The following is a 27,175-nucleotide window of genomic DNA, read 5'->3' on the forward strand; positions in this document are numbered from 1 at the left end:
CCCGATAGGCCCACTGGGGCCAGAACCGGAGCATTGCCTTTGTACTCGTCACGAAAGTGTCCTTCCCACAGCTTAACGAGAGGTACCGCGGCTGCTGAAGCCTCGTCCGTGAATCACCGCAGACTCTCGTCCAGTCGGCCGAGTACGCCGTCACACCGGAAAGGGCAGCTCAGCTCAGCTGTCGTGGCGTAACAAGAGAGGAGGAGAGGTGAGGTGAGGGGAGCCGAGGTGTGGTGAGGTGAGGTGAGGGGAGCCGAGTTGCCACGTGACTCACGCGTGACGTCACGGCACAGGATGCAGCTGCAACGCTCCGGTCCCCCGGTACAAGAAGGAATCAAAAGATGTCCAGTCGCAACCTTTAGCAGTATTTACAACTTGCACGTCTAGATTAGTACGGAATCAGAATGGAATCACGGAAGAACGTTTTATTACTTGAGCCCCCACGGACATGTCTCTTCCACTTAATGCGCGCTATGTTCGTTCTGCGCTGGATTATGTGCGCAGATGCTATACCGATTTGAATTACGCAGAAATTCTACATCATCCTAGAAGGGAAAAAAGTCGCTGGAGGAAGCAGAAGAACGGCCTTGCTCAGAGTAATGTGTTCTAGTTCCCATCCTGTTCTATACAAACGATTAGCCAATACCCAAAGATACGAGACACTTTCTCTCTGCTGACAATTTGTGAATCACAGCGCAAGGAAGATACTTTGAGGAAGCAGAGGTAAAGTTGGAGAATACCTTGGAAGCTATCTCGACATATTACGATGACAACTCTCTCAAACCAAGTCCTACTTGCGCACAAGCCTAGCAAGTAGAAAGCTGCTCTTTAACTGGAATGGGCCTACCCTTCAACACACAGACCAGCCGATATACCTCGGAGTGACGCTTCACAGGTCCCTCATATACAAAGATTACTGCGAAGAAAAACCGAAATAACGTAGCTGCAAGGAACAATATCCTCAGAAAGCTAACTAGCAGTATGTGGTGTACTAAAACTACCCTCCTTAGAACCACCTCTTCCGAACTGCTTTTCAGCAGCTGAATACGCATGTCCTGCCTGGTCTAGGTCGGCGCATGCAAAGAAGATCGAAATAATGCTTAACGAAATCTGTAGGCTAGTCACAGGATGCACGAAGACCACTCCACTGGAGCAGTTCGACCAAGCTTCAGGTTTCAGCAGCTCGACAAGAATAAGGGACCGGTTGTTAGGACATGTTCTGAGGCACCAAGGAGTCACCAATTTAGTACTGGAGGGCAGCGTGGAGGGTAAAAATCGTAGAGGGAGACCGAGAGATGAATACACAAAGCAGATTGAGAAGGATGTAGGCTACAGTAGGTACTGGGAGATGAAGCTTGCACAGGATAGAGTAGCGTGGAGAGCTGCATCAAACCAGTCTCAGGACTGAAGACCACAACAACAACAACGTAGAATCGAGTTTGTGACAAAGTATCATCAGTAAGAAATGCAGCGCACTAACGAAAAATCGCATGAAGAACTCTATCGAGATGAAATGTCAAGCTAAGAACTAGGACAATGTACATATGAATGTTAACAATCCAATCCTCGGTTCCATCGTCAGAGCGGTGCGGCATGACGTAGTCAATTAAGTGATTCCAAACGGCGAGAGGTTATGCAAAGTTCAGCTAAGAACAACTCGATATTGCCAACAGTTTAATTTACTCGATATGTAAAGATCAAACATGTATATGGAACTAAACTAGGAAAAAACTGGCTGCGATAAAAAGAACCTCAGAGAAAACACTTAACACTAAAGATATGTTACAATCTCACTGGAAGCTGTATCGAAGCGCGAAAAATAAGAGCTGCACCTGTTGGGCTGGACATTACGTGCATTGTATAATAATGAACAACTGGTCATTCATCTTTACCTGCCTCCACCTACTCACTATTATATCTCCAACTGTATTACTACTGCTTCATTCACCTCATACATTAAATAACTAAATATACACATAGTAACATAATTAAACGACGTTCATATGACGAATAGCAGAGGAACAGAACATTATTAGATCAAGGGAAAACCAAGATTGGCGTTTAAGTTGACAACGCTGCTCACACAAAAACACAGATACATGTTCACCCAGAAGGACGCAAATAAACAGTGGGGGCACATTGTGTTGTCTTTCACGTAAAGAAATGTATAGTTCTAGAAAGCGATGTGGGATTAGGTGGAAAACAGCAGTGCGACTGGAGGGAATGTCTCAAAAACGAACAAGTACACGGCGTTTCGTGATGTGAGCGAAAATCTGACATAAACTACCGTAAGTAAATTATATCTTTTGTAACGATCTAGTTTTTCGATGAAAAAAGCAAGTTAAATTCCACATATATTTCATGACAGACCAATGGTGATGCTTTATTTCAGTAAAACGAAACGCGTTTGGTGACAAAATATACATTTTCTCTTAGTTACAAAGATGAATTTAAAATAACTTCAATAAGCACAAAGCAATTACAGACAATATGGCCACAAAAATGAGGAATTTGTTCACCAAAACTCAAACAGTGACAGATTTTCTCAAATATCTTAAGGACGTGCTTTATAAAGATAATAACCACTCAAAATGTAAGACGTGGTTTCAGAATTAGCTTTGTCTTGTTCCGTCTCGAAAAGGAGAATTACTTTCAAAATAAATAAATTACGACGACAAACTAGACTGAAGTTCTACCACTACAGACTTTACACCTGCCAAAGAGCTTGAAGTAGTTGAACTTCAGGATATATCATACCTGCTACTCTTTCATTATAAACAACTTGTTAATTTTTGTATATCAGTGTAAAACGTTTTAATGAAAGCAGCGTCTAAAAGGAGAGGCACAAATCTCTATGAGCGATCTCCTGTGACGTCATGCATTGTGGAAATAGCTGGTACCTCCGAGGAGTTCAGCGAACTTACACTGCGCGGCAGCTCTCACAAACACCCAAATCTTGTACGACTACGATCGACGCCTCCTCCTGTACTCAGCACGGTACCTCATTACGACGTGTGGCGGAGGGTACTTCGGGAACCCTGTCATTCTCCCCGTTTCATTCACCAGTCACGGATGCCGAGGGGAAAGAATGTTGCAGTAGTGGTGATGATACTCTGTTCTCAGTTGACTGTTCTTGCCATTCAACAGGCTCTGTAATTTTCCTCATTTTCAAATAGCATAGCAATGTCATCAGCGAACCGTAACGTTGATATCTTATCACCTTGAATTTTTGTTTCATGTCGGAGCCTTTTTTGTTATTTACGCCATTGATTCTTCGTATACAGGTTGAACAGAAGAGAAGAAAAACTGCATCCTTGCCTATCATAGTTTTTAACCCCAGCACTTCACTCATTGTATTCTTATTTATTCCGCCTTGTTTCTTGGACATGTTGAATATTACCCATCTTTACGAGGATTTTAAACATCCTGAACTATTTTACGTTGTGTAATGCTTTGTCTAGGTCGAAGAACCGTTTGGAAGTGTTTTGAGCTGTTACGTCGATTGTGAGACAGTTCTCGCATTCACCTGCCCAGGTTATTTTTGTATTTTCCTGTCCACTCGTCTAATATAGAGCGACTAGGAAGCTATTTTCTCGGATCGATAGACAACAATTTAAGCAAATCGTGTTATGGAGTTTATTACAGTAAGTGAAATCTGACAGTAATTAATACTGCGTATTACAAAGGCGGGTCGCGAGCAACTCGCGACATGCAAATAATCAATGTCCTTCGGTATATACAATCTCAATGCATGCAAAACAGTATAGTCCATGAGCGTTGTATGACGACTTGTCTTCCACTGCGGCCGCGGTTTTGAGACGCGGCGCTTTTATTCATTTGGTATAAATGCCGCTCCAGTCGTGGGGTCGAGTTCGTCAGCGTACTATTGACTGACGTCTTATAATGGACAAGACACGTCCGTTCTCGGAAAATGTACTTTGCCTGCCATGTATCGCTCGCATACGCCAACAGTGACTTTTACGGTGCTACAATCACGCGACTGTGAGAACATATTTGGTTTTGATTGGTTTGACTTGTTTGGCTATAACACTCATGACAATGTGCTGTCAGTGTCTGCATTCCGCGGAAAAGACAGTGTAGCTAGCTTGCTGAAAGAATTCCCGAACTCTTTTCTGAAGGTTTAGGAAAGGCTAACAATTTTGTTGCACATATTACTCTGAAAGACAATGCTATGCCGAAATTTTGCCGGCACACCTGTTCCCATTGCATTACGGGACAAAATCGTTGCTGAACGTAAAGAATTGCAAGTTAGCGGAGCTATTGCGCCCATGCAAGCTACGAGTAGTCAATGGGCAAGTCCACTGGTTTTGCTCCCCAAATCTTGAGGTTGCATTCGCGACTGTATTGACTTTAAATCTACGGTCAACCCACAAACTGTGATTGATACTTACCCATTCCCACGCCCCGAGAATCTCATGGACAGATTAGGCGCTGGTCGCTACTTTTCGAAAATTGATTTGCGCGACGCGTATCTTCAAATACCGCTCGATGAAAAATCTCAAAAAATGTGTGCAATGTGAATACTCATTTAAGCTTGTTTAAATATTTGCCTTTGCCTCTTGGCAGTGCTTCAGCACCCGCCATTTTTCCAATGGTATCTGGAACAGCTGAGTGTTCAAGTGCGAAACTGTTCAAACTATTTGGACAATATTGTCGTAGCAGTTCGTACATCTGAAGATCATGTTGAAAATTTGCGTGCTTTGTTTCGTGTGTTATCTGACGCAGGACTAAACTGTAGACTGGATAAGTGTGATTTTTTTAAACCTGAGTTGCAATATCTTGGTCATGTCATAAAACAGTCGAGGTGTACATTCTCTTCGCCGGCCGGTGTGGCCGTGCGGTTCTAGGCGCTTCAGTCTGGAACCGCGCGACCGCTACGGTCGCAGGTTCGAATCCTGCTTCGGACATAAATGTGTGTGATGTCCTTAGGTTAGTTAGGTTTAACTAGTTCTATGTTCTAGGGGACTGACGACCACAGATGTTAAGTCCCATAGTGCTCAGAGCCATTTTTTGTACATCCTCTTCAGTCGCATTTGTTAGCCATACGACATTTGGCAGTTCTTGGCAGTGTCACAGAATTGCAGTCAGTCTTAGGGAAAATGAGCTGTTATAATCGGTTCATACTGAATGCGGCCCAAATCGCAACTCCATTGCAGCGCTAGCGTCGCAAGAATGTCCCGTTTGTTTGTACAGATGAGTGCCAGGTAGCTTTTCAAAAACTTAGATACAAAAATTTTGTGAATTGTTTAGCTGGAGATCTGCATGAAGTACGACGGTATTCTCCAGTATAATTCTACGTGCTAATGTGAGTAACCGTTTGGTTACCTACTTTCCTGATGATTTTAAAAATACCGACAGAGTGTTACCTATCCATTCTCCGCATGTCCTCCAAATAAACAGTCGTTTGTACTTCTAACACGTTAGCAAACTATCCCCCCCCCCCCCCCCCCCTGTAGAAGCCATCAACGGGCTCCTTCCACTTACCTGCTTTCTGCTCTACGTTTAGCGGTGGAACTCTTGTTGCTCCAGTGGTAGTAGAGAACTGGAGCCGAGCGGCAGCCTGGGAATTTCCAGCAAGTGGAGGCAGTCAGTCGGAGCCGGCGCCCTGACGTCTAAAAACAGAGGCGACACAAAAACCTGCTGGCCCACTGCCCGACTCCACTGCATAACGACGCACCAAAACACACTGCCCCCTACAACGGTCATCCCTTTGTTCGTAAGGCACGAATGAAACACGAAGGAACTAGTGAACCATCAAACAGATCACGGCTGTACCCAAGTTGTTGTTGTGCCGGCCGTCAGCCCCAGTGCTGGTCTGATGCAATCTTGCGTTCCTGTCGGCTGCTGGACGACCTCTATACGTACGTCCCTGCGACTGTTTCCTTCGACCGTTCCCTCTACCACAATTTTCGGCAATACTTCATGTCGTTATATGGACCAAGGTATACTATCTCTTCGACACATTACATTCTCTACCAGAAATTTCTTCTCGCTAAGTCGGTGTAGGATTTCTTCTTTACTTCTTCCATCAGTCGCCTTGGTCTTCACATCTCCTTTACATCCGATTTCATTTTAGCGGTTTGGTTTCTGTCGTTGTCACTGACTAACTTTCATACCTGTACACAGCTTATCATCTCTATTTGGCGGCTCTTAATGTTTCTATTTTTGGATGTTACCAGCTTTTTTAAGGGCTTTTGTCTTGTGCAATCCCTATTAGAACGTCTTGCTTCTTTATCTGTTCTACTTTCGAGACATCAAAATTCCTCCAGCTAAATAGCACCTCTGTTATCACGTCTGCCTCGATGGGAATACATGATAGTGGTTTAACAAAGCCTGCTATCCCCTTAGCTCTCCCTGCTATTTTAGTCATTCGATTCTCCGACGAGATTGCCCTTTTGCTATAAGATATCTTTACTTATTCACTTTTCGTGTTTCATATTCTCGCGTTATCTTCGAAGGACTGATAAAACATTTAAACTGAGTTCTTTAGGGACAAATCATAAATATAGTGGATTAGCCGAGCGGTCTGAGGCGCTGCAGTCATTGACTGTGCGGCTGATCTCGGCGGAGGTTCGAGTTCTCCCTCGGTCATGGGTGTGTGTGTGTGTTTGACCTTAGGATAATTTAGGTTATGTAGTATGTAAGCTTAGGGACTGATGACCTTACCAGTTAAGTCCAATAAGATTTCACAAACAAACAAAAATCGTTTCCCACAGACGCAAGTTCATTAACGGTTAATGTGGAAATAAAAACTGCACCCAAAGACTTGCAAAACCAAGTAATGATCTATAACACCATTATTCCCCCAGATGTGCTTCACGGCTCCAAAACGTGGAGAATCATCAAAACACCCTGAACCGTTTATCAGATGGAATAGAGAACACTATCAAATTGTCAGATGACGAAGCAACAGTCTACAGGAAAGTAATGTTAGAACGTAGGAAATACGGTACTTGGACAGAATTATCACTTGGAGTCATGAAGGGCAGCATTTTAAAATATCAATAAGAAAGGGAAAGTACCAAATAGTATTAGATTAAGAATCACCTTTGTAGCGTTTATGTAGCCAACGGGAGCCGAAATGTTTGATGTCTCAAGAGGCACCGTACCGAAAATTTATACCGCGTACAGGGAAACCGGAAAAACATCATCCGCTACGTCACAAGGCGGATAAAATTGTATGTTGAGTGATAGCGACCTACGGTTATTGAAGAGGATTATGACGCAAAGTAAGAGGACGACAGCTGCAAAAGTCACTGCAGAAGAGAATGTAGCATTCGGAAGGGAGCTCCATAAGCTGGGAACTGCGGGCCCAGTTGGACGTCCAAAGCCACCCATAAATGATGGAAACGCCCCGTACCTGCAAGACTGTTGCCAAAGCCACAAAACCTCGACTATGGAGTAATGGAGGGAAGTCATTTGGTTGTATGAGTCTTTCTGCGCATTGCTTCCAGTTTCTGGTCGAGTTTACATTCCAAGAGTGATGCACGGCGGAGTTCGGTGATGATTTGGGACGCCGTATAGTTGCCATGCATTATGTCATCATTTTAGCTCGTAAGGCCCATCTGATGGTAAAATGATTGTTCCCCAATGGTGATAGTGTTTTCCGAGGCAACAGGGTTTCCGTTCAAACACCTCTCATCGTCTAGGACTGGTTTTCTGAGCACGAGAGTGTGTTCTTGCATTTGCCCTGGCCGCCATATTCACCAGATCTCAATATTATTCAGACTCTGTGGTCACATTTGAGGACCTCCATTATCGTTACCTTGTAGAATTGTCTAAACAGGACATGTATTTATCCATTGAGAGACCACTGGAAGCTGTTTAGGATACCGGCGGTTCTTCTACACTACTGGCCATTAAAATTGCTACACCACGAAGATGACGTGCTACAGACGCGGAATTTAAGCGACAGGAAGAAGATGCTGTGATATGCAAATGGTTAGCTTTTCAGAGCATTCACTCAAGGTTGGCGCCGGTGGCGACACCTACAACGTGCTGACATGAGGAAAGTTTCCAACTGATTTCTCATACACAAACAGCAGTTGACCGGCGTTGCCTGGTGAAACGTTGTTGTGATGCCTCGTGTAAGGAGGAGAAATGCGTACCATCACCTTTCCGACTTTGATAAAGGTCGGATTGTAGCCTATCGCGATTGCGGTTTATCGCATCGCGACATTGCTGCTCGCGTTGGTCGAGATCCAATGACTGTTAGCACAATATGGAATCGGTGGGTTCAGGAGGGTAATACGGAACGCCGTGATGGATCCCAACGGCTTCGTTTCACTAGCAGTCGAGATGACAGGCATCTCATCCGCATGGCTGTAACGGATCGTGCAGCCACGTCTCGATCCCTGAGTCAACAGATGGGGACGTTTGCAAGACAACAACCATCTGCACGAACAGTTCGACGACGTTTGGAGCAGACTATCAGCTCGGAGACCACGGCTGCGGTTACCCTTGACGCTGCATCACAGACAGGAGCGCCTGCGATGGTGTACTCAACTACGAACCTGGGTGCACGAATGGCAAAACGTCATTTTTTCGGATGAAGCCAGGTTCTGTTTACAGCATCATGATGGTCGCATCCGTGTTTGGCGACATCGCGGTGAACGCACATTGGAAGCGTGTATTCGTCATTGCCATACTGGCGTATCACCCAGCAAAATGGTGTGGGGTGCCATTGGTTACATGTGTCGGTCACCTCTTGTTCGCATTGATGGCAACTTGAACTGTGTACGTTACATTTTAGATGTGTTACGACCCGTGGCTCTACCCTTCATTCGATCCCTGCAAAACCCTACATTTGGGCAGGATAATGCACGACCGCATGTTGCAGGTCCTGTACGGGCCTTTCTGGAGACAGAAAATGTTCGACTGTCGCCCTGGCCAGCACGCTCTTCAGATCTCTCACCAAGCGAAAACGTCTGGTCAATGGTGGCCGAGCAACTGGCTCGTCACAATACGCCAGTCACTACTCTTGATGAACTGTGGTATCGTGTTGAAGCTGCTTGGGCAGCTGTACCTGTACACGCCATCCAAGCTCTGACTCAATGCCCAGGCGTATCAAGGCCGTTATTACGGCCAGAGGTGGTTGTTCTGGGTACTGATTTCTCAGGATCTATGCACCCAAATTGAGTGAAAATGCAATGACACGTTAGTTCTAGTATAATACATTTGTCCAATGAATATCCGTTTATCATCTGCATTTCTTCTTGGTGTAGCAATTTTAATGGCCACTAGTGTAAATCGTATTAAGCATGGCAATATGGTTGGCGTTTCCATATTTTTGTCCATCCCTTATAAAAATGAGAGAATGCTGAAAGCTATGGCTTCGAATATTGTATCTGAAAAGTCTTAAGTAAAACAAACGTTCTTAGCAGTCTACATCTTTATTATCCATATTTACAACTTTGCAGCCCTCTGTCGCTAGCGGGCTCCGAATTGTAGCGAGCAACGTGGCAGCGTGTAACGCAGCTACGAGGGTGCTTTGAAACAGCGTGGTGTAGCCGAGTTTCGTATGTGAAGAGTTGGTTCACACATGGAGCACACTCTCCTTCAGCAAGAGAATGCCAGAACACACACTAGCGCTGCGACATCTGCAACAATCCGATACCCTGGCGCCGGCCGGAGTGACCGAGCGGTTCTAGGCGCTACAGTCTGGAACCGCGCGACCGCTACGGTCGCAGGTTCGAATCCTGCCTCGGGCATGGATGTGTGTGATGTCCTTAGGTTAGTTAGGTTTAAGTAGTTCTAAGTTCGAGGGGACTGATGACCTCAGCAGTTAAGTCCCATAGTGCACAGAGCCGTTTGATACCCTGGCCTCACCGTCATCGATCACCCTCCATACAGTCCCGACTTGGCCCCATTCGACTTTCGTCTCTTTTCAAAACTTAAGGAACACTTTGGAAGACTCGACTTTGATAGTGGTGGAGCGGTGCAAGCAGAGGTGAGATTGTGGCTCTGTCAACAAAGTCAAAAATTCTACAGTGACGGTATCAACAAACTGGTCTCACGTTGGGAGAAATGTTTTCGTCGCCAGGCTGACTATGTTGAGAAATAAATATGAAGACATGAAGAATGAAGATGTGCATTGTTCGTAATGTTTGTTTTGTGTAAAAAGCTTTAATATTCGTTACATAAAAAATTTGGAGGCATTACTACTCAGCACTCCCTCGTACATGCAGAGTTAGTAATTCAGATAGAGTTCTTCGAGAGAACGTTGAAGAGTATTTTCGGGCCTATTAAAAATTGAGGAGGATGGACAACGGACATCCGAGATACACTATGTGTTGGTGAAGATCGATTTCCCGATACTGTTAGAAGCAAGTGGTTCCAGTGACGGTGTGTGCGGTACGACTGACAGAAAAAGTAATTCTCAAGGTGAGAGAAGAACAGAATAAGTACCACACAGGCAGACCAAGGTTGTGTCGGAAGTGTGGGGAAAGAAATGTCTTCACTCAGACGAGAGTTTAAGGAGACGGCATGGAGGAGGTGCTAGATTAATAGAGATGAGAAAGGCGTGTTCTTCACCGTCTTTGCTTGCTGTGTAATGGTGACCGTAAACACAGCACTGCTGTTGCTGATGGTGGAGGAGATGATGAACAGCCGCCGGATTTAGAGATTGGGGGGAAGACTCGTTCACAAAATTAATCTGTAGTCTATGAACCTCCATTGAAGTATGCAGCAATGGGTAGTTTTTATTGTTTCACATATACTATGATCTCTTTATAACACCAACAATTTGTATCATTAATATAACTGTTGCTGTAGTATTATTGTCTACTCATAAACGCATATATTTTTGAGTAATTGTAGAAATGATGAATATCTTAATGTGCTTTACGTATGAGAAAGCGTCGCTCCTATTACTGATTTTCGCATAGAAATTGAGAAGCAGAAATTTATTGTTAGGGAAATAAAAGCTGGAGGGAGGTACCTCTGTGTGTCTAGGAGACGGTTAGCGCACCTAAGTAAAAGGGTTATGGGCGCGTAGTGAGTGCGCCAGGAGTGGAAGCGAGACTAAACTACCTGCAATTTTACTTACCAAAGTATCGGATCAATGCGTAACCAGATTACTGTGGCGTGGTGTGTATGTGCAATGCTGTATGGTCTTTGGACATGGAAGAAAAATTACACTACTGGCCATTAAAACTGCTACACCAAGAAGAAATGCAGATGATAAACGGGTGTTCATTGGACAAATATATTATACTAGAACTGACATGTGATTACAGTTTCACGTAATTTAGGTGCATAGATCCTGAGAAATCAGTACCCAGAACAACCACCTCTGGCCGTAATAACGGCCATGATACGCCTGGGCATTCAGTCAGAGCTTGGATGGCGTGTACAGGTACAGCTGCCCATGCAGCTTCAACACGATACCACAGATCATCAAGAGTAGTGACTGGCGTATTGTGACGAGCCAGTTGCTCGGCCACCATTGACGAGACGTTTTCAATTGGTGGGAGATCTAGAGAATGTGCTGGCCAGGGCAGCACTCGAACATTTTCTGTATCCAGAAAGGCCCGTACAGGACCTGCAACATGCGGTCGTGCATTATGCTGATGAAATGTAGGGTTACGTAAGGATCAAATGAAGGGTACAGCCACGGGAAGTAACACATTTGAAATTTAACGTCCACTGTTCAAAGTGCCGTCAATGCGAACAAGAGGTGACGAGATGTGTAACCAATGGCACCCTATACAATCACGCCGGGTGATACGCCATTATTGCTATGACGAATACACGCTTCCAATGTGCGATCACCACGATGTCGCCAAACACGGATACGACCATCGTGATGCTGTAAACAGAATCTGGATTCATCCGAAAAACTGACGTTTTGCCATTCGTGCACCCAGGTTCGTAGTTGAGTACACCATCGCAGGCGCTCCTGTTTGTGATGCAGCGTCAAGGGTAACCGCAGCCACGGTCTCCGAGCTGATAATCCATGCTGCTGCAAACGTCGTCGAACTGTTCGTGCAGATGGTTGTTGTCTTGCAAACGTCCCCGTCTGTTGACTCAGGGATCGAGACGTGGCTGCACGATCCCTTACAGCCATGCGGATAAGATGCCTGTCATCTCGAGTGCTAGTGATACGAGGCCGTTGCGATCCAGCACGGCGTTCCGTATTACCCTCCTGAACCCACCAATTCCATATTCTGCTAACAGTCATTGGATCTCGACCAACGCGAGCAGCAATGTCTCGATACGATAAACCGCAATCGCGATAGGCTACAATCTGATCTTTATCAAAGTCGGAAACGTGATGGTGTGCATTTCTCCTCTTTACACGAGGCATCACAACAACGTTTCACCAAGCAACGCCAGTCAGCTGCTGTTTGTGTATGAGAAATCGGTTGGAAACTTTCCTCATGTCAGCACGTTGTAGGTGTTGCCACCGGCGCCAACCTTGTATGAATGCTCTGAAAAGCTAATAAGTTGCATATCACAGCATCTTCTTCCCGTCGATAAAATTTCGCGTCTGTAGCACGTCATCTTCGTGGTGCAGCAATTTTAATGGCCAGTAGTGTACATTAGGTCAGTTTGTGTGCTGATCTACGCCTCTGCAGCTCTGGTCAACGCCACCTTCGCCGCAGCTCAACGCACCGTAACTTCCACACAGTGCACTGTTTCGTAAGATTTGTAAAAGTGCACGAATCAGAGGTCTCCTTTGCTGTTATCGCTAATAGATTTGCGGAATTTCATCTCCCTATGTTCCAAGACTGTTATCGACCTTAGTCACATAACCTGTGTTACGATCCGATTCCTAATCCCAAAAGTTACCTGAGTGTGAATAATGTTGGCCATAATTATAAAAACAGTTTGGTTTTGTTAGTAATAATAAGTCCTAAACATATGAGCAAAATCACCAGTAAAGTTAAAGAAAGACTGCACTTCCTAGACTGCAGAATCTCACCCTAAAATTTGCTTGTTGAAGACACTGCTACCATCCCATTCTGTTTAGAAGCCATATTTAAATTATTCAATGACACTAAAGTTGATTGTTGTGTAACGCATTCCAGCTTTAAGAGTGTTCCCACTAATGCCGCCAAGTGTTATTGTATTCAGATACTGAGAGAGCCCCTGTAATGTAGTAATTTTGTTCAGTGCTTGAATAGATTTCGTAAGCCATGTCTCCGCAGTATCCTTTCTTTCAGGAGTGCTAGTTCTGCAAGGTTCGCAGGAGAGCTTCTGTAAAGTTTGGAAGGTAGGAGACGAGATACTGGCAGAAGTAAAGCTGTGGGGGCCGGGCGTGAGTCGTGCTTCGGTAGCTCAGATGGTAGAGTACTTGCCCGCGAAAGGCAAAGGTCCCGAGTTCGAGTCTCGGTCGGTGCACACAGTTTTAATCTGCCAGGAAGTTTCATTTCAGCGCACACTCCGCTGCAGAGTGAAAATCTCATTCTGATGTATTATTACTTATTTAAGTAAGGTATTTACTTTAGTGCCCAAAATTACGGGACATTTTTTCTTGTTTGGGTCCATAGTAACACATTTGAAAGTTGCGTACCCTACATTCTTAGCAGCAACAGTACCGGTACATCTATTCCACTGTCAGAGGTATCAGACCGTTTTTGGTTTATTACTTTCACTCGTTCGTTTCCGGTATGTCGACCCGTACCCAAAAATTGATACATTTATCCTTCTCCATTGTACGTAAAAGTCTGTAACACCATCACGGAATCACCCTCTATAAACATACATTTACAGGCGCCGGAGCCTGTGACTCTGACGCTCCGTAGCGTCACTGGATGACCTTTCCGGACATGGATTTCTATGTAAGACTTGACCTACTCAATCACCTCTACACCCTCTAGAAGTGCGGAACATGAATTCTGAAACGTCCAGTAGAATAGTAGGTATGAACACCAATTCTGCTTCCTCATTTGTACACGGCTGTGACTCGTATCCTATTCCAATTATGAGGAACGTAACTCTACTCAAAGGACGTACGATAGGTTTTCATTAAGGAGCAGAGCTGTACAAAATGACGCAAGACAGGTGTGATACTGCCAATAGACAGTGCAGCATTAACGAAGGCAACGAAAAGGCAGTTGAGAATGGAACCATAACGCCCGAAACGGCCCATGCTAATTTAAGTACTAAACAGTGAATCCAGGAAATTGACTTTAAATTACTGAAACTTACTGCAGAATAGTACACGCCTATTTGTACAATGATTAAGGAAGCGTATGCAAGTGATAATCGTCTTTCAATGAAGTGTTAAAGGCGACAAAAGTAACGGGATACCTCCCTCCCAATAGCGTGTCGCCGGCCGGTGTGGCCGAGCGGTTCTAGGCGCTACAGTCTGGAACCGCGCGACCGCTACGGTCGCAGGTTCGAATCCTGCCTCGGGCATGGATGTGTGTGATGTCCTTAGGTTAGTCAGGTATAAGTAGTTCTAAGGTCTGGAGGACTGATGACGTCAGATGTTAAGTCCCATACCGCTTACAGCCATTTAAAAACGAAAAACTGGCGTGTCGGACCTCCTTTCACCCGGCTTAGTGCATATACTCGACTTGGCGTGGACTCAACAAGTCGTTGCAAGTTCCCTGTAGAAATACTGACCCACGCTGCCTCTAGAGCCAACAGTAATTTTGAAAGCGTTTCACAAGCTGCAACATGGTCGCGAAAAAACAGTGGCCCGTATATGTAATAAGTTTCCTTTAATTTACGTCTATGGTCACAAACTGTTTGATAACAGATTACCGGTTTCGGTCTTTAATGACCATCATCAGATCTGTTTCATAAAACAAAATCCTAATGTACTGGCAGCCATAGTGGCATTTAACATTTGACGATGGCTCTATGGCTGCAGTACATTAGGACTTTGTTTTTATGAAACAGATCTGATGATGGTCATTAAAGACCGAAACCGGTAATCTGTTATCAAACAGTTTGTGACCATAGACGTAAATTAAAGGATCCTTTGAAAGTGTTGCCCGTGCAGTATTTTGTGCACGAACTGACCTCTCGATATGTTCCATAAATGAACGATGAGATTTATGTAGGGCGATATGGGTGCCCAAATTATTCGTTCGAATTGTCTAGCATGTTCGTAAAACCAGTCGCGAACGATTGTGGCCTGGTGAAGTGGCACATCGTTGTTTCGGAACGTGAAGTCCATCAATGGCTGCAAATGGTCTCCAAGTAGCCGAACATAACCAGAATTCCACGCACACCGCCGATATCAACATGGAGCCACACCATCTTAGTCGCTGCCTTGTTGACACGTTCGTGGGGTCTGCGCCACACTAGAAGCATATCATCAGCTCTTACCAGCTGAAATCTGGACTCATCATTGTTTTCCAGTCGTCTGGGGTCCAACAGATGTGGTCACGAGTCCAGGAGAGTCGCTGCAGGCGTTGTCGTGCTGTTGGCATGGGTACTCGCGTCGGTCGTCTCCTGCCATAGTCCTTTAACGTCAGATTTCGCCTTACTGTCCTAACGGATACTTTCGTCGTACGTCCCACATTGATTTCTGCGGTTACTTTACGCAGTGTAGCTTGTCTATTAGCACTGACAACTCTATGTTAACGTCGCTGCTTTCGGTCGTTAAGTGAAGCCCGTCGGCCACTGTTTTGCTGTTTTGTCCGTGATGAGGGTAGTGCCTGAAATTTGGTATTCCTGGCACACTCTCGACACTGTGGAATCTGAGAACATTGAATTCTTACCGACTTCAGTAATGGAATGTCCAATGCTTTTCACATGAATCATGTGACTACGAATGACAGCTCCTTCAATGCATAGCCCATTTATACCTTGTGTAAGAGATACTACTGCCTTCTGTACAAGTGTGTCTTCCACGACTTTTCTCACCTCAGTACACGGATGATAAGAGTGGAATTCCAAGACGACCTTACATAGTTCGCTGAACTGTCACAGCAGGTCATTGTGACCACCCTTTTTCAGTTTGAGAATGTTCTCTGTAATTGTGCAAACTTGCCCCAAACTATGATACTACGTGTGAAGACTGCGGTGTTGGTGTAGCCCGAGAGTATTGCGCATCCACAGAGCCGGACCTTCCAGGCTTCCGCGGTTTGCGGCGCCTATCCGTCGGTACGCGCGGCCTCTGGGGGCGCTCCCGGCTACGCTAGTCGCTGAGTAGCGACAGCCGACCCGCTTAGTGCTCGCTAGGCCGGCGAGGCTCGGCGGTTCGTTCACCGGCGCCGTGCAGCGCCGCAGGCCTACCTCACAGGCGGGGCGGGTCAAGGTCCGCGCTGGCGCTCTCAGCTGCTGGCCTCACCACCTAACTCCCACTCCCACATCCGTAATTTTACCCTCCAACGTACTCCTTCCATAGTATGATGTAGAGCTCTCCCAGAGAAAGCCAGCGTTACTGCGTGAGTCCTAACAATCGGAGAAACACTTCACTGAGGTACTCAAATACAAACTGCCGTGTGCTGGACACATTTGCATTACTCCACAAACACTACCGCCAAGTGAAATGAGAACAATTATTCTGGGTCAAACAACAGTGTCACACAAAATGAGATGATAGAAAATATGTCGAAGCAGAGTGTGACAAAAATTTTCTCTTATTATACTATATTACCTCAGATTGTCTTTCTCTATACATTAAAAAACATAATATCTTATGGGAATGGGGAAAGATTTTGCAGCCCTTCCAACTGAGATAGGGATAACACGATGTAAAAATCTTGCTACTTATCCTAAAAGGCCAGGTTCCCTCAGATAAGGTTACTGACAAGCCATGCATCTACAAGAACTCTTACCAGGCTGTGACACAGATGTAGCTATCTGCTTATGATCAAGCGACTAATATCTGCATTCTATCAACCTCCTCCACATGAACTCGCTGAGCTCAACCATGTACTGCCGAAAAACAGAGGGACAGATTTCGTAGAGCATTAATCGGAGCAGAAATACTTGTACCTCATTATTATAAATCTTTAGCAGCTATTATAACTAAGTCATTTGGCTGTAGTTTTGGACGAAGCGGATATCAATCTCTAAATCAGTTGTAGCAAGACCAAAAAGATCACCAATGGAGGAATCTCTTGAATCTTTTGGGCTCCTGATAACTCTGCAGTTTAAATGAAAACTGACTGTAATTTTAAGTAAATACGTGTGATTTGACATTCAAATTCTCCACCTTCGTATATGTGAACACGTAAGTGGTTAGAGGAAGGTCGGCATGACATGAAAGAATAAGTATTATGAAACTAAAAACCTCTTTACTGTGAAATAAAGACAACCCATTCTGCACGATAAATGTAGTTTGTTAAAAAACACCACATTTTCGTACATTCGTGAAATCATAATATGCTGCTGGATGGTACTGAGTAGCGCGCACTGTATCATCATGGGATCCTCCGCGGTGTGATCTCCACTAGCTGCTAGAGACTTGGCCGAGCGGTTCTAGGCGCTTCAGTCTGGAACCGCACGACCGCTACAGCCGCAGGTTCCAATCCTGCCTCGGGCATGGATGCGTGTGATGTCCTTAGGTTAGTTAGGTTTAAGTAGTTCTAAGTTCTAGGGGACTGATGACCTCAGAAGTTAAGTCCCATAGTGCTTAGAGCCATTTGAACCATTTGCTACACACTTGCTGCTCACCTTCTCTCTGTCTTCGACGTTCGGCTTCTGAGTCCATCCAGTGTGTGAGGAAGATAACTGTTCATGTCGGCAGATACTAAAGGCCATTCCATTCAGCTGATTCCTGCTTTCTGGTGGAAGAAGTGCACGAAATGGCCGTCTGTGTGCTCCTGAATTATCGTTTTGAGAGACAGATTCGTCACCGAAATGTTGATTGTACGGCTGGGCAGATGGATGGAGGATCCTGTCGTGTTGTTTTACAGCTGTCTTATCACTGTCGTCGGAGACGGGACCTGTCTCACACCCATACATGATACCGCCTCAAAACGTGACTCACATATCCCCCTGCTTAATCCGTGGAATTGCATGCTTCAGACTTGCATACAATCATCAGGCATCAAGCAAATCATCGGTGAAAAGAACCCTTTACGTTGTTCATCCAAGTTCCATTCTAGCTGTTCCTTGCCCATCTTCTCCGAGAACGAAGGCGCTGAGTGTGTCTCTTTGATCTGGGTCGAAACAGCCCTCCGAGTTGGGTTTAGAATGGCAGTGTGCAGTTCTGCTGCATTTTCGCGAGGTGCGTGATAGACATAATGGAACGCGGACGACCACTGTGACGAATGTCTTCAATGTTCTGTGTTTCACAATTGTACGTAAATTCTCGAATGACATCTGCTGAAGTCACAATGCGCTCGCGGTCTAAGCTTGAATTAAGAAATTTAATTTTTAATTTGTGGTAGGGTCTTATGGGACCGAACTGCTGAGGTCGTCGGTCCCTAAGCCTACAAACTACTTAACCTAACTTAAACTAACTTACACTATGAACCTCCGACGGGGCCAGCCGCACTGACAGTGACGAGGCGCCCCTAGAGCGCGCGGCTACCCCGTGCGGCCCTAAGCTTGAAATGACGCCACAAAGTATGCTGGAACACTGAACAGTACACACAAGATTCAGTGTCCTGTTCAAGAACTGGTAGCACGTTCCATGGATCATTGGCAATGTAAATTGTATCCATGTGGAACGAATCATTTTATATGAACATCACAAATTATTTTGTGAATTTTTTTTTATTTTTTTAGATTGCAGCACGCTGTACTGAACTTCACGGAGAGTGCTGCTTTACTTTAACTCAAAAATGTATTGAGAAATAAGTTTCTGGGAGGGAGTGGAGGGGGGGGGGGGGGAGGGAACACAAACTGAACTTATCGCTAATGGTTCTGACCTCTAACAGTGATGTGTTCCAAAAGTTTCCAAGTCTCCACATGCTCGATGCTGTACACTATTATAATCCTTACAAACTGCATCTTATGAACAATATTTAAATTTTAATGTCTTGAGTGCTCTTGCTCAGTTCATTATTTTGACACTATGTAGATTGAGACAGAACGTCACCTACGTATAGTAACAGATGCTGTATTCCAAAACCTTCCTACACCTCGTAATGTTGACAATCGAAACTTCATCACGACAACAATGGAAGCTAGTAGCAATAATAAAGCTTTTTACAACAGCTGACTGTGGTGCAACATCGGTTTCGAGAAATATCTGCATTATCGTTAGCAACGTTTAATGAAAACAACAGAACGACAGTTCAGAAAACAATTTACAGAAAGAATCATGTCTAATTTCGAGGCTATTGCGGTGGAATTTTTCAGCGTTAGCAAAACAGATACTGTATTTGGATTTCACCTTCACGTCTTTACCTGTGAAAAGAATTTCCATTTGCCTTCATTTGTGCTGACGCAGATCGACATTTAGGACACAGAGCTGCGCAGAGGTCAAACAGGAAAGAAGGGCGGTGAACTTTGTTGTCAACAGCTAGAGCCCTGAATCAGTCGAAGTGTTCTGTTTGTAAGCACGACACACATTCCGTGTAAACAGGCACGACGGTAGTTTGAGTAGCAAGCACAAACACCTCCAAGTTCTGATCTGATAGAGAGCAAGTCTCCGTCATATTAAACCATACAGCGAAAGACGTCACACAACTATGGAAAACAGCACTCAATATACTAAAATTTACACAGTGTTTCTAAGATCCAATGTGCCAGTAATATAGGTGCACTGCATCCAAACTATGGACACTCGTAAACTGTAGGAACTTTAGCCTCTTTATCGCGGGTGACACTGTCAGTTTTTATTTTTATTTTTATATATTTATTTATTTATTTTGTCAGAAACCACTTTCTCAGTAACCTCTTGGGTTCATACAGTTTAGGTACTCTTTCGGCTACATGCAGCCACTTGTTCAATGAGGTTAACCTCAGTGCAGTTCAGCAGAGAGGAATACAATTCCAATCGTGAACGGAACAATGTGGGAAAGACAAACAACTGAAACCACTCAACAGAGGGAAGACCACTGGACCATCACGATTCTACACGGAGTACGCGAAAGAACTTGCCCCCCCCCCCCCCCCCCCAGCGTAGGTTGCTAGAGGGGCGAAACGATCCTGATGATTGAAAAAAAGTGCAGGCACTGCTGTCTAGTGAACAAAATGAGAGTGTACGGAGTATCAGACTAGCTGTGGGATTGGGTTTTCCTGGCAAACAGAATACACGATGTCATTGTCACGGGTCAGAAATCTGCAGAAGTAAGGGGGTCTTATAGAACAAATACCTTTCAGAATATAGGTAACTGTCCCAGTCGATAATGACGGAAGTTCCATTACGCTTTTTGTGTATGATGCTATTGTTTATATAGAAGTCGCAACGCTTGAAAATGAGGTTGCAAGCCGTTGTAACTCGTCGGCCAAGAAAACGATAGTGACTCACACAGCTAGTTATTTAAATTTGTCTTCTACGTTTCATCTTTGCTCTATATACGAATGGGGTACCATCCATCATGCACTGTAGAGTTGTTTGCGGGATAGGAATAGTGAGTACGAATTCTTCATAAAAATTCCTGTTACATATCATTGTTTTCTGTTGAGTGTTTTGATACAAGGAACCCTTCGTCTCCATCTACACAACATATTTGCAATTCAGAGTCAGCTTTGAGGCAGCAGATACCTTTCTGCCATTCCATTCACGAACAGCGCGAAGGAAAAACTATTTCTTGCGTATTTATACTTGGTGTAATATTATCATCATGATACGAAAAGAAGATTGTGAACGTAACCAGCATCGGTATGCATGCCGCGCATAAAAATGGATTTTCCGGTGCTTATATCACTCGTTCTATTGGTGATACAAAGGTGGGATCAAGTGTTTTGGATAGACCTTGGAGTAGGGATCATTTGCATGCGCAAAACAAGGATCGCCTCAGTATCAATATTCTACAGTACACGGTCAAAGTATGGATATTACGCACTTGCTCCTGCTTAGACAAATGGCGTAAATGGGTTGGTTCTTTCTGCAATTGTTGTCTACGGTGGGCTTAATGAGACTTATGCAGGCACCATTAGTTCATGGGCAGGTACTCGGAAAACTGGAAAAAGAAGGTTTTTTCACTACATTTTCGTCGTCACTAGCGGACCAAAATCCAGACGAGAATTCCAAGGCGCCTATTCACAGTGAATGGCTGAAATTTTTATGATACATTCTCCATATCTCGATCTCGAACAACCTTGAAAATTTTATTGAAATCTTTATTCCTTTTAAAGATACAGAGGTTCATTGTTACCCCACTTTTACACGTAAAATCCGGCATAACCGAAGCAAATTGGTTAAATTTTAATATGTCCTCTAGGTATTTACGCAGAACAGCCATCTGTCCGTTTTCAAAAATCTTTTTCCGTTATCGAGAGACACACCAAAAACTTGTTTTTTGCGGTACCAAGACCCAGCCGCTTACTCCGAGACGGTTACGCACTGTAATTTTTACAATATATTCCTAAGATACTGATCTCGAAAAACCTCGAAAATTTTCTTCGTATCTTTTTCCATTTCCGAAATACAAAGGTTCAAAGTTTCCCTACTTGTACACATAAAATACGCAAATAAAATCCGATGTGAGGCGAAAACGTAGTTCATAAAGTGATGTACTACTCAACCATACGCAAAATCTTTTGCTCGTAAAATCCTGTCTGAAGTGTAACGTTAGTTCTGCGTTATTTCAGTTTTACATAATAAGTAAACTACCCAATTTTCAGTTTTACTGACCAATACATTTCTTTTCATACGATTCAAACGAGTTAATTACTTTTCCGTCTCTTCGCCACTGCTTAAAATGGTTTAATCGGCTCTGAGCACTACGGGACTTCACATCTGAGGTTATTAGTCCCCTAGAACTTAGAACTACTTAAACCTAACTAACCTAAGGACATCACACACATCCCTGCCCGAGGCAGGATTGGAACCTGCAACCGTAGCTGCAACGCGGTTCCGGATTGAAGCGCCTAGAACCGCTCGGCGACAGCGGCCGGCCTTCGCCACTGACCCTGTCTTCTTCTCTCTCAGCATAAAAAGTGCGAATATGTTCGCATACCAAAATTTTTGGAAAACTTTTTAAAAATGCTAAGAAAGGTAGAATGAGGGAGCTGGTTCTCCACTTTTCAGTCGGAGTATTTTAAATAAAACGAACATATTTCCATTTTTCGCGCTCCGGCACGAGCATTTTAGCGCTGGTGTTCATATATTCGTATCTGGAAAACGCCCCTTCGACCCTTCACATTTCGTACGCAGAGTTTTGTTAAATATACAATGATGAGCCAAAACATGATGACCACTGGCCACCAAGACGCTCACAGCCACATGATGACATCGCGGGCACTTGGCATATCAAGGAAAAAATAAGCGGGGCAGAGTCGATACGGAGCGTAAATTGGAGAGTCCACTCATGTAAAAGCATCTGACAAAGGACAGAGTGTTATCGTCCGTCGCCTGGGAACGACCATCTTTCAGACGGCAAAAATAGTCGGCTGTTCTCGTCTTACTGACGTGACCATTTATGGGAAGTCGATGAAGGCTGGTGGTGAAACCACGAGTAGTCGACAACGTGTCTGGATGTCCACGCCTCGCCGGAGAACGTGGAAGTCGCAGGGTCGCCCGCTTTTGACGGAAAGGCGTCGGTTTGTGGCCGACACTGCTGGTGCAAGCACAAGTGTTTCGGAGCACACCGTTCGGCCTCATTGTTGAAAATGGACTGTCGCAGCATACGAAACCCACGTGTTGCCACGTTGACCCCAATCACATCGTCAGTTACGATAGTAGTGGCAACGGTATCATCGAGAGTGAACCGTGGATCAGTGGAAACGTGTCGCCAGGTCGACACTGGTGTATGGCTACGCCGTCATCCAAGCTGCGCCAGACATTACAAAGGAGCTGCCTCGTGGCGGCAGTGTTCTGCTGTGGAGGATATCCACCTAGGCTTGCACAGAACCTGTTGTAATCTAATAATGTATTGTGTCAAGAACGGCTGATTATTATACGTAATATCATTTTCATGAGGTTCAGTATGCAAGTTTATCAGTGTGTCGCGTATTCGCATTACTTTTAATGTCCGGCACCTGAAATTCTGGATCATTTCATTGACTCCCTCGAGCCTACTTCTACATCTGCGCATCGTGAATCAGTCTGAAGAGCACGGCAGATCGTAATTTTCTTTTTTTGTGTGTCAATTTGTGTCAATATATTAAGGTTGCTTCCGTTTACGGATGTAGCCTGCGAAAAGTGTTTGTAGGCCTCTGTGCAAGCTTTATTTGTTCTATTTTGTATGCACGATCTCTACAGAAGTAGTACGTAGGAGACCAGAGAATATTCTGGCTGAACTGACTTTCTGCCAGTTCTTGAAGTTTTACAAGCAGATTCTCGCGAGATGTGCAGAATGTCCCCTCCACTGTCGGCCAGTTTAAGTTTTTTCAACAATTCTGTTACACTCTGTCGCCAGCCTAACAACCCTGAGACCATTCACACCGCCCTTCTTTGTATACGCTCCAAACCTCCTCTTAGTTCTACCGAAAATGAGTCCTATGTAGTTTGAAACTATTCCGGTACGGGCAGAATAACTGTTTTCTATGTCATCTCTTTCGTAGACAGTCTGCACTTTCCCAGGTTTGCTAAAAATTAATGGCAGCCAGTCATTTGCTTAATTTACGAATGAACTTGTGAGATCTATTTGCTTCAAATATTTAGAAGAAGTCACTCTCCTCTGCTTCCCTGAGGAATAATCTGGTGGTATGACTCTTGGCAAGTAGTCTAAAAGCCGGCCGCGGTGGTCGTGCGGTTCTAGGCGCTCCAGTCCGGAGCCGCGCTGCTGCTACGGTCGCAGGTTCGAATCCTGCCTCGGGCATGGATGTGTGTGATGTCCTTAGGTTAGTTAGGTTTAATTAGTTCTAAGTTCTAGGGGACTGATGACCACAGCAGTTGAGTCCCATAGTGCTCAGAGCCATTTGAACCATTTTTTGAAGTAGTCTAAAGCTGTCATCTCTACATTTAGCGAGAGCTGATAGATTCTTAAGTGGCTAGAATGCAAATATTTGGGATTCAACCTCAGTCGGTTCTCGCGTCTTTTTTCTGGCACTCGCACCCTCTTTCATCTCTGTACTCATTTGTGGATGAAATTATCTCCAAGTTGCACCGTGGTTCGGAGTGTTCGTTGAACTGCAAGGCCCGCTGTAGCTCGCTAGGTGAGTCAGTTCAAATGTGGAAGGAAGACAATGGCTTATCGTGTCCAGTAGGACTGTGCTCACTAAAGCACTGTGGTGTTGAAACCAACCATCAGGCCGAGCGCAGGTTCACTACGCCTTACTTTACCAATGTCTGCACCGGGTCGGTATATACAAGGGTGTCCCAGGAGGAATGGATAATATTTAGTGATATGACAGAAGCGATCATCTGAAGCGGAAAGCTTCATATTCCCTATTCCGAATGGCTTCCGACATACAACACATGTAAAGTAGGTTGTTATTTATTTATACTGTGTGTTATTCAGTAGAGTGTAATACATCGTTACGTTTACACACACACACACACACACACACACACAGCGCCGTTCTGGCCACTGACGGTCCAGTCGCGGCCGACCGACCACCGTGTCATCCATTAGGCAATGGCGTCATACGGATGCGGTACAGAGGGGTGGCGGTCAACACACTACACTCCCCGCCGTTGATAGGAAACCTGGGGACCCTACTGATCGGCCAAGTAGTCCCTCGATTGGCATCACGAGGCTGAGTCCCCCACCAAGTGAAAGTGCCTGGCAGTACCGGGAATCAAATCCGTTTCCTCCAAATGGCAGTCACCTACGTTGACCTTTCAGCTACGGAGGCGCATGGTACATCTTGAAGAGTAGACTTATACCAATAAACATACGTCGGTTGCAATATTTGCGATAAAATTGACTTGACATTCACGTCTTCCGGGTGTAAAAACAAATACTGGTGTATGTGATGACCCCAACGTCGAAGGGACATTACACCTCACTTACCTTGTGATTGTCACCACAAATAATGTTACGGTAAGTCATCTACACCTGAACTCTGCAAACCACAGTCAGTTTCATTAGGTTTTGTTATTTTTCTTCTAACATTCCATGTTTTATGTTATGTTAATTTTTTTTTATATGTTTTACGCTGTGGCTCCTTTTAACAGTTCTGTACTGTTTAAAAAATTGCCTATAATCGCGTCAATTTGAAATCTTACCAAGATCTGACTGGATATCTGTGCAGCTTTCTTCAGACGGTAATTCCTTATAGATAACTGGATCATCTGCAAAAATTCGAGGTAACTGTTAATACTGTCTGGCAGATCTTAAATATGCAACAGTATGAACGAGAGCCTGAACACAGTTCCATGTTCCACATTTACTGCTGTCGATGACTCTCCGGCGAAGGTAACAAGCTGCAACCTCCCCATAACGAGTTCTTTACCCAGTCACAATTCTCGTGGGATTCACGATATGATGAAATTTACATTAATATACGTTGGTGTTGTATCGAGTCAAATGCTTAACGGAAGAGGAGAAATAACAAATCTACCTGATTGCCTTGATCCAACGCTTGTATGATGTCATACAAGAAAAAGACGAGTTGCCTTTCGCGTTCCACTGTTCGTAGTCTCCGCCAGTGTTGCATGGCAAAGGAGTCGCTGGCCGTTATGTTGCCAAACGGTGTAGTTTGCGACTGGAAACTGTAGCCTTGGGGGATAACTTATTGCGGAAACCTGGGGAGCGGGCGGAAAAGCGGCAGAGGCCGGCGGTCAGCCAGAACGCCGAGACACTCAAGGCGAGCGGACTGCGGCCGGGCCGTTCTGCCGCGGCGGACGCGCCCCGCTCCCCAAGGTGACGAGGCGTCGTGACGGAGCGTCCCGTTTATATACTGTGCAGCAAAACTGACCGCAGGATACATTTTCTTTTGAGCAGGAAGGATTGCCATGTTTGAACATCTGCGGCAGAGATGATCTAGCTGGTAGGGCACCACACTCCAGACCTTGAGTTCCCGGGTTCAACCACCGACACGGGGCCGGGACTTTTTCTGGTTCCAGTCCCTACAAGAAGGTGACAGAGCAGTCAGCTTACTGTCTAATGGGAATCTGGGGTCTTTGCCAGTGGTCGAAGGCTGCCGGGACGATGGCCCCGGCCGTTGTGGCCGAGCGGTTCTAGGCGCTACATCTGGAACCGCGCGATCGATACGGTCGCAGGTTCGAATCCTGCTTCGGGCACGGATGTGTGTGCTGTCCTTAGGTTAGTTAGGTTTAAGTAGTTCTAAGTCCTAGGGGACTGATGACCTCAGAAGTTAAGTGCCATAGTGCTCAGAGCGATTTGAACCATATTTGACGATGGCCCCACCGCACTCTCTCTCGCAATGAGGCTGGGAAGAAAGTCGGGACTCCGCCATCATCAGCCAGGCCAGAAGCCCAGATACGAGCTGTGCGCTGCACACTTTACCTATTACGCTGTCTGTTAATTTGAACGGAAATTACTTACGATCGTAACTCTCTCCTTCCCTCCTGAGCACGTGCAGCCACTTTCAGTAACACACCATTTCACAGCATGAGAAAGTTCACCTTCCAAACAATTCAAAGCATTTGTATGTCCATCATTTTAGCAGGAGGTCTCTGTGACGACAGCCGTTTACTATCGTGACAAAATAAAAACACCTAGAGCCGTCCTTATGATTTTATTCTGTCGCTACCAGCGTTGAAACTGGTAGTGACAAAATAAAATAAAATCATAAGGACTGCTGTAGGCGTTTTTATTTTATCACAGTTCAAAGCATGGCTAGCGTTTGCTCACCTTTCCATCGCATTTGCTTACGCTGCTCACGTTTCAAAGGTGTTTGTACTGACACTATCACGGCAGACGCCACAGGGAAAGTCGATGAGTGGCTTCAGAGATAAGAGCGAAGTTTGCTCACCGATAGTCGATACCGAAGAAAGTGACTTAATAGAAGCTGGCAAATGTGGATACATAGATGACACGTTTTAACAGTTTACCTTTACCCACGTTATTCAGAGTCAGTAAAAATGCCAATTGCAGTTTTTTGTGTTTTCTGTAAACCAGTAATCATAATAATGTGCGTAAGTGATCACTGAATGGAAAAGGTTGATGTACAAACTGTTGTTGTTGTGGTCTTCAGTCCAGAGACTGGTTTGATGCAGCTCTCCATGCTACTCTATCCTGTGCAAGCTTCTCCATCTCCCAGTGCCTACTGCAAC

General features: G+C 44.9%; 2 protein-coding genes across 2 annotated transcripts in view; both read right to left on the minus strand.

Moving 5' to 3' along the window:
- Nucleotides 1–27,175, minus strand: part of LOC126419637 (class E basic helix-loop-helix protein 22-like) — a 1,550,160-nt gene that overhangs the window by 1,465,180 nt on the left and 57,805 nt on the right. The window lies entirely within an intron of this gene.
- LOC126456901 (uncharacterized) overlaps nucleotides 5,524–27,175 on the minus strand; it is a 111,037-nt gene continuing 89,385 nt past the window's right edge. Inside the window, exon 5 of the mRNA XM_050092776.1 lies at nucleotides 5,524–5,633. Within this exon, the coding sequence (XP_049948733.1) occupies nucleotides 5,524–5,633 (110 nt within the window). The remainder of the gene's footprint in view (nucleotides 5,634–27,175) is intronic.

Source organism: Schistocerca serialis, chromosome 1, assembly GCF_023864345.2.
Source record: "Schistocerca serialis cubense isolate TAMUIC-IGC-003099 chromosome 1, iqSchSeri2.2, whole genome shotgun sequence".
Lineage (NCBI taxonomy): Eukaryota > Metazoa > Arthropoda > Insecta > Orthoptera > Acrididae > Schistocerca > Schistocerca serialis.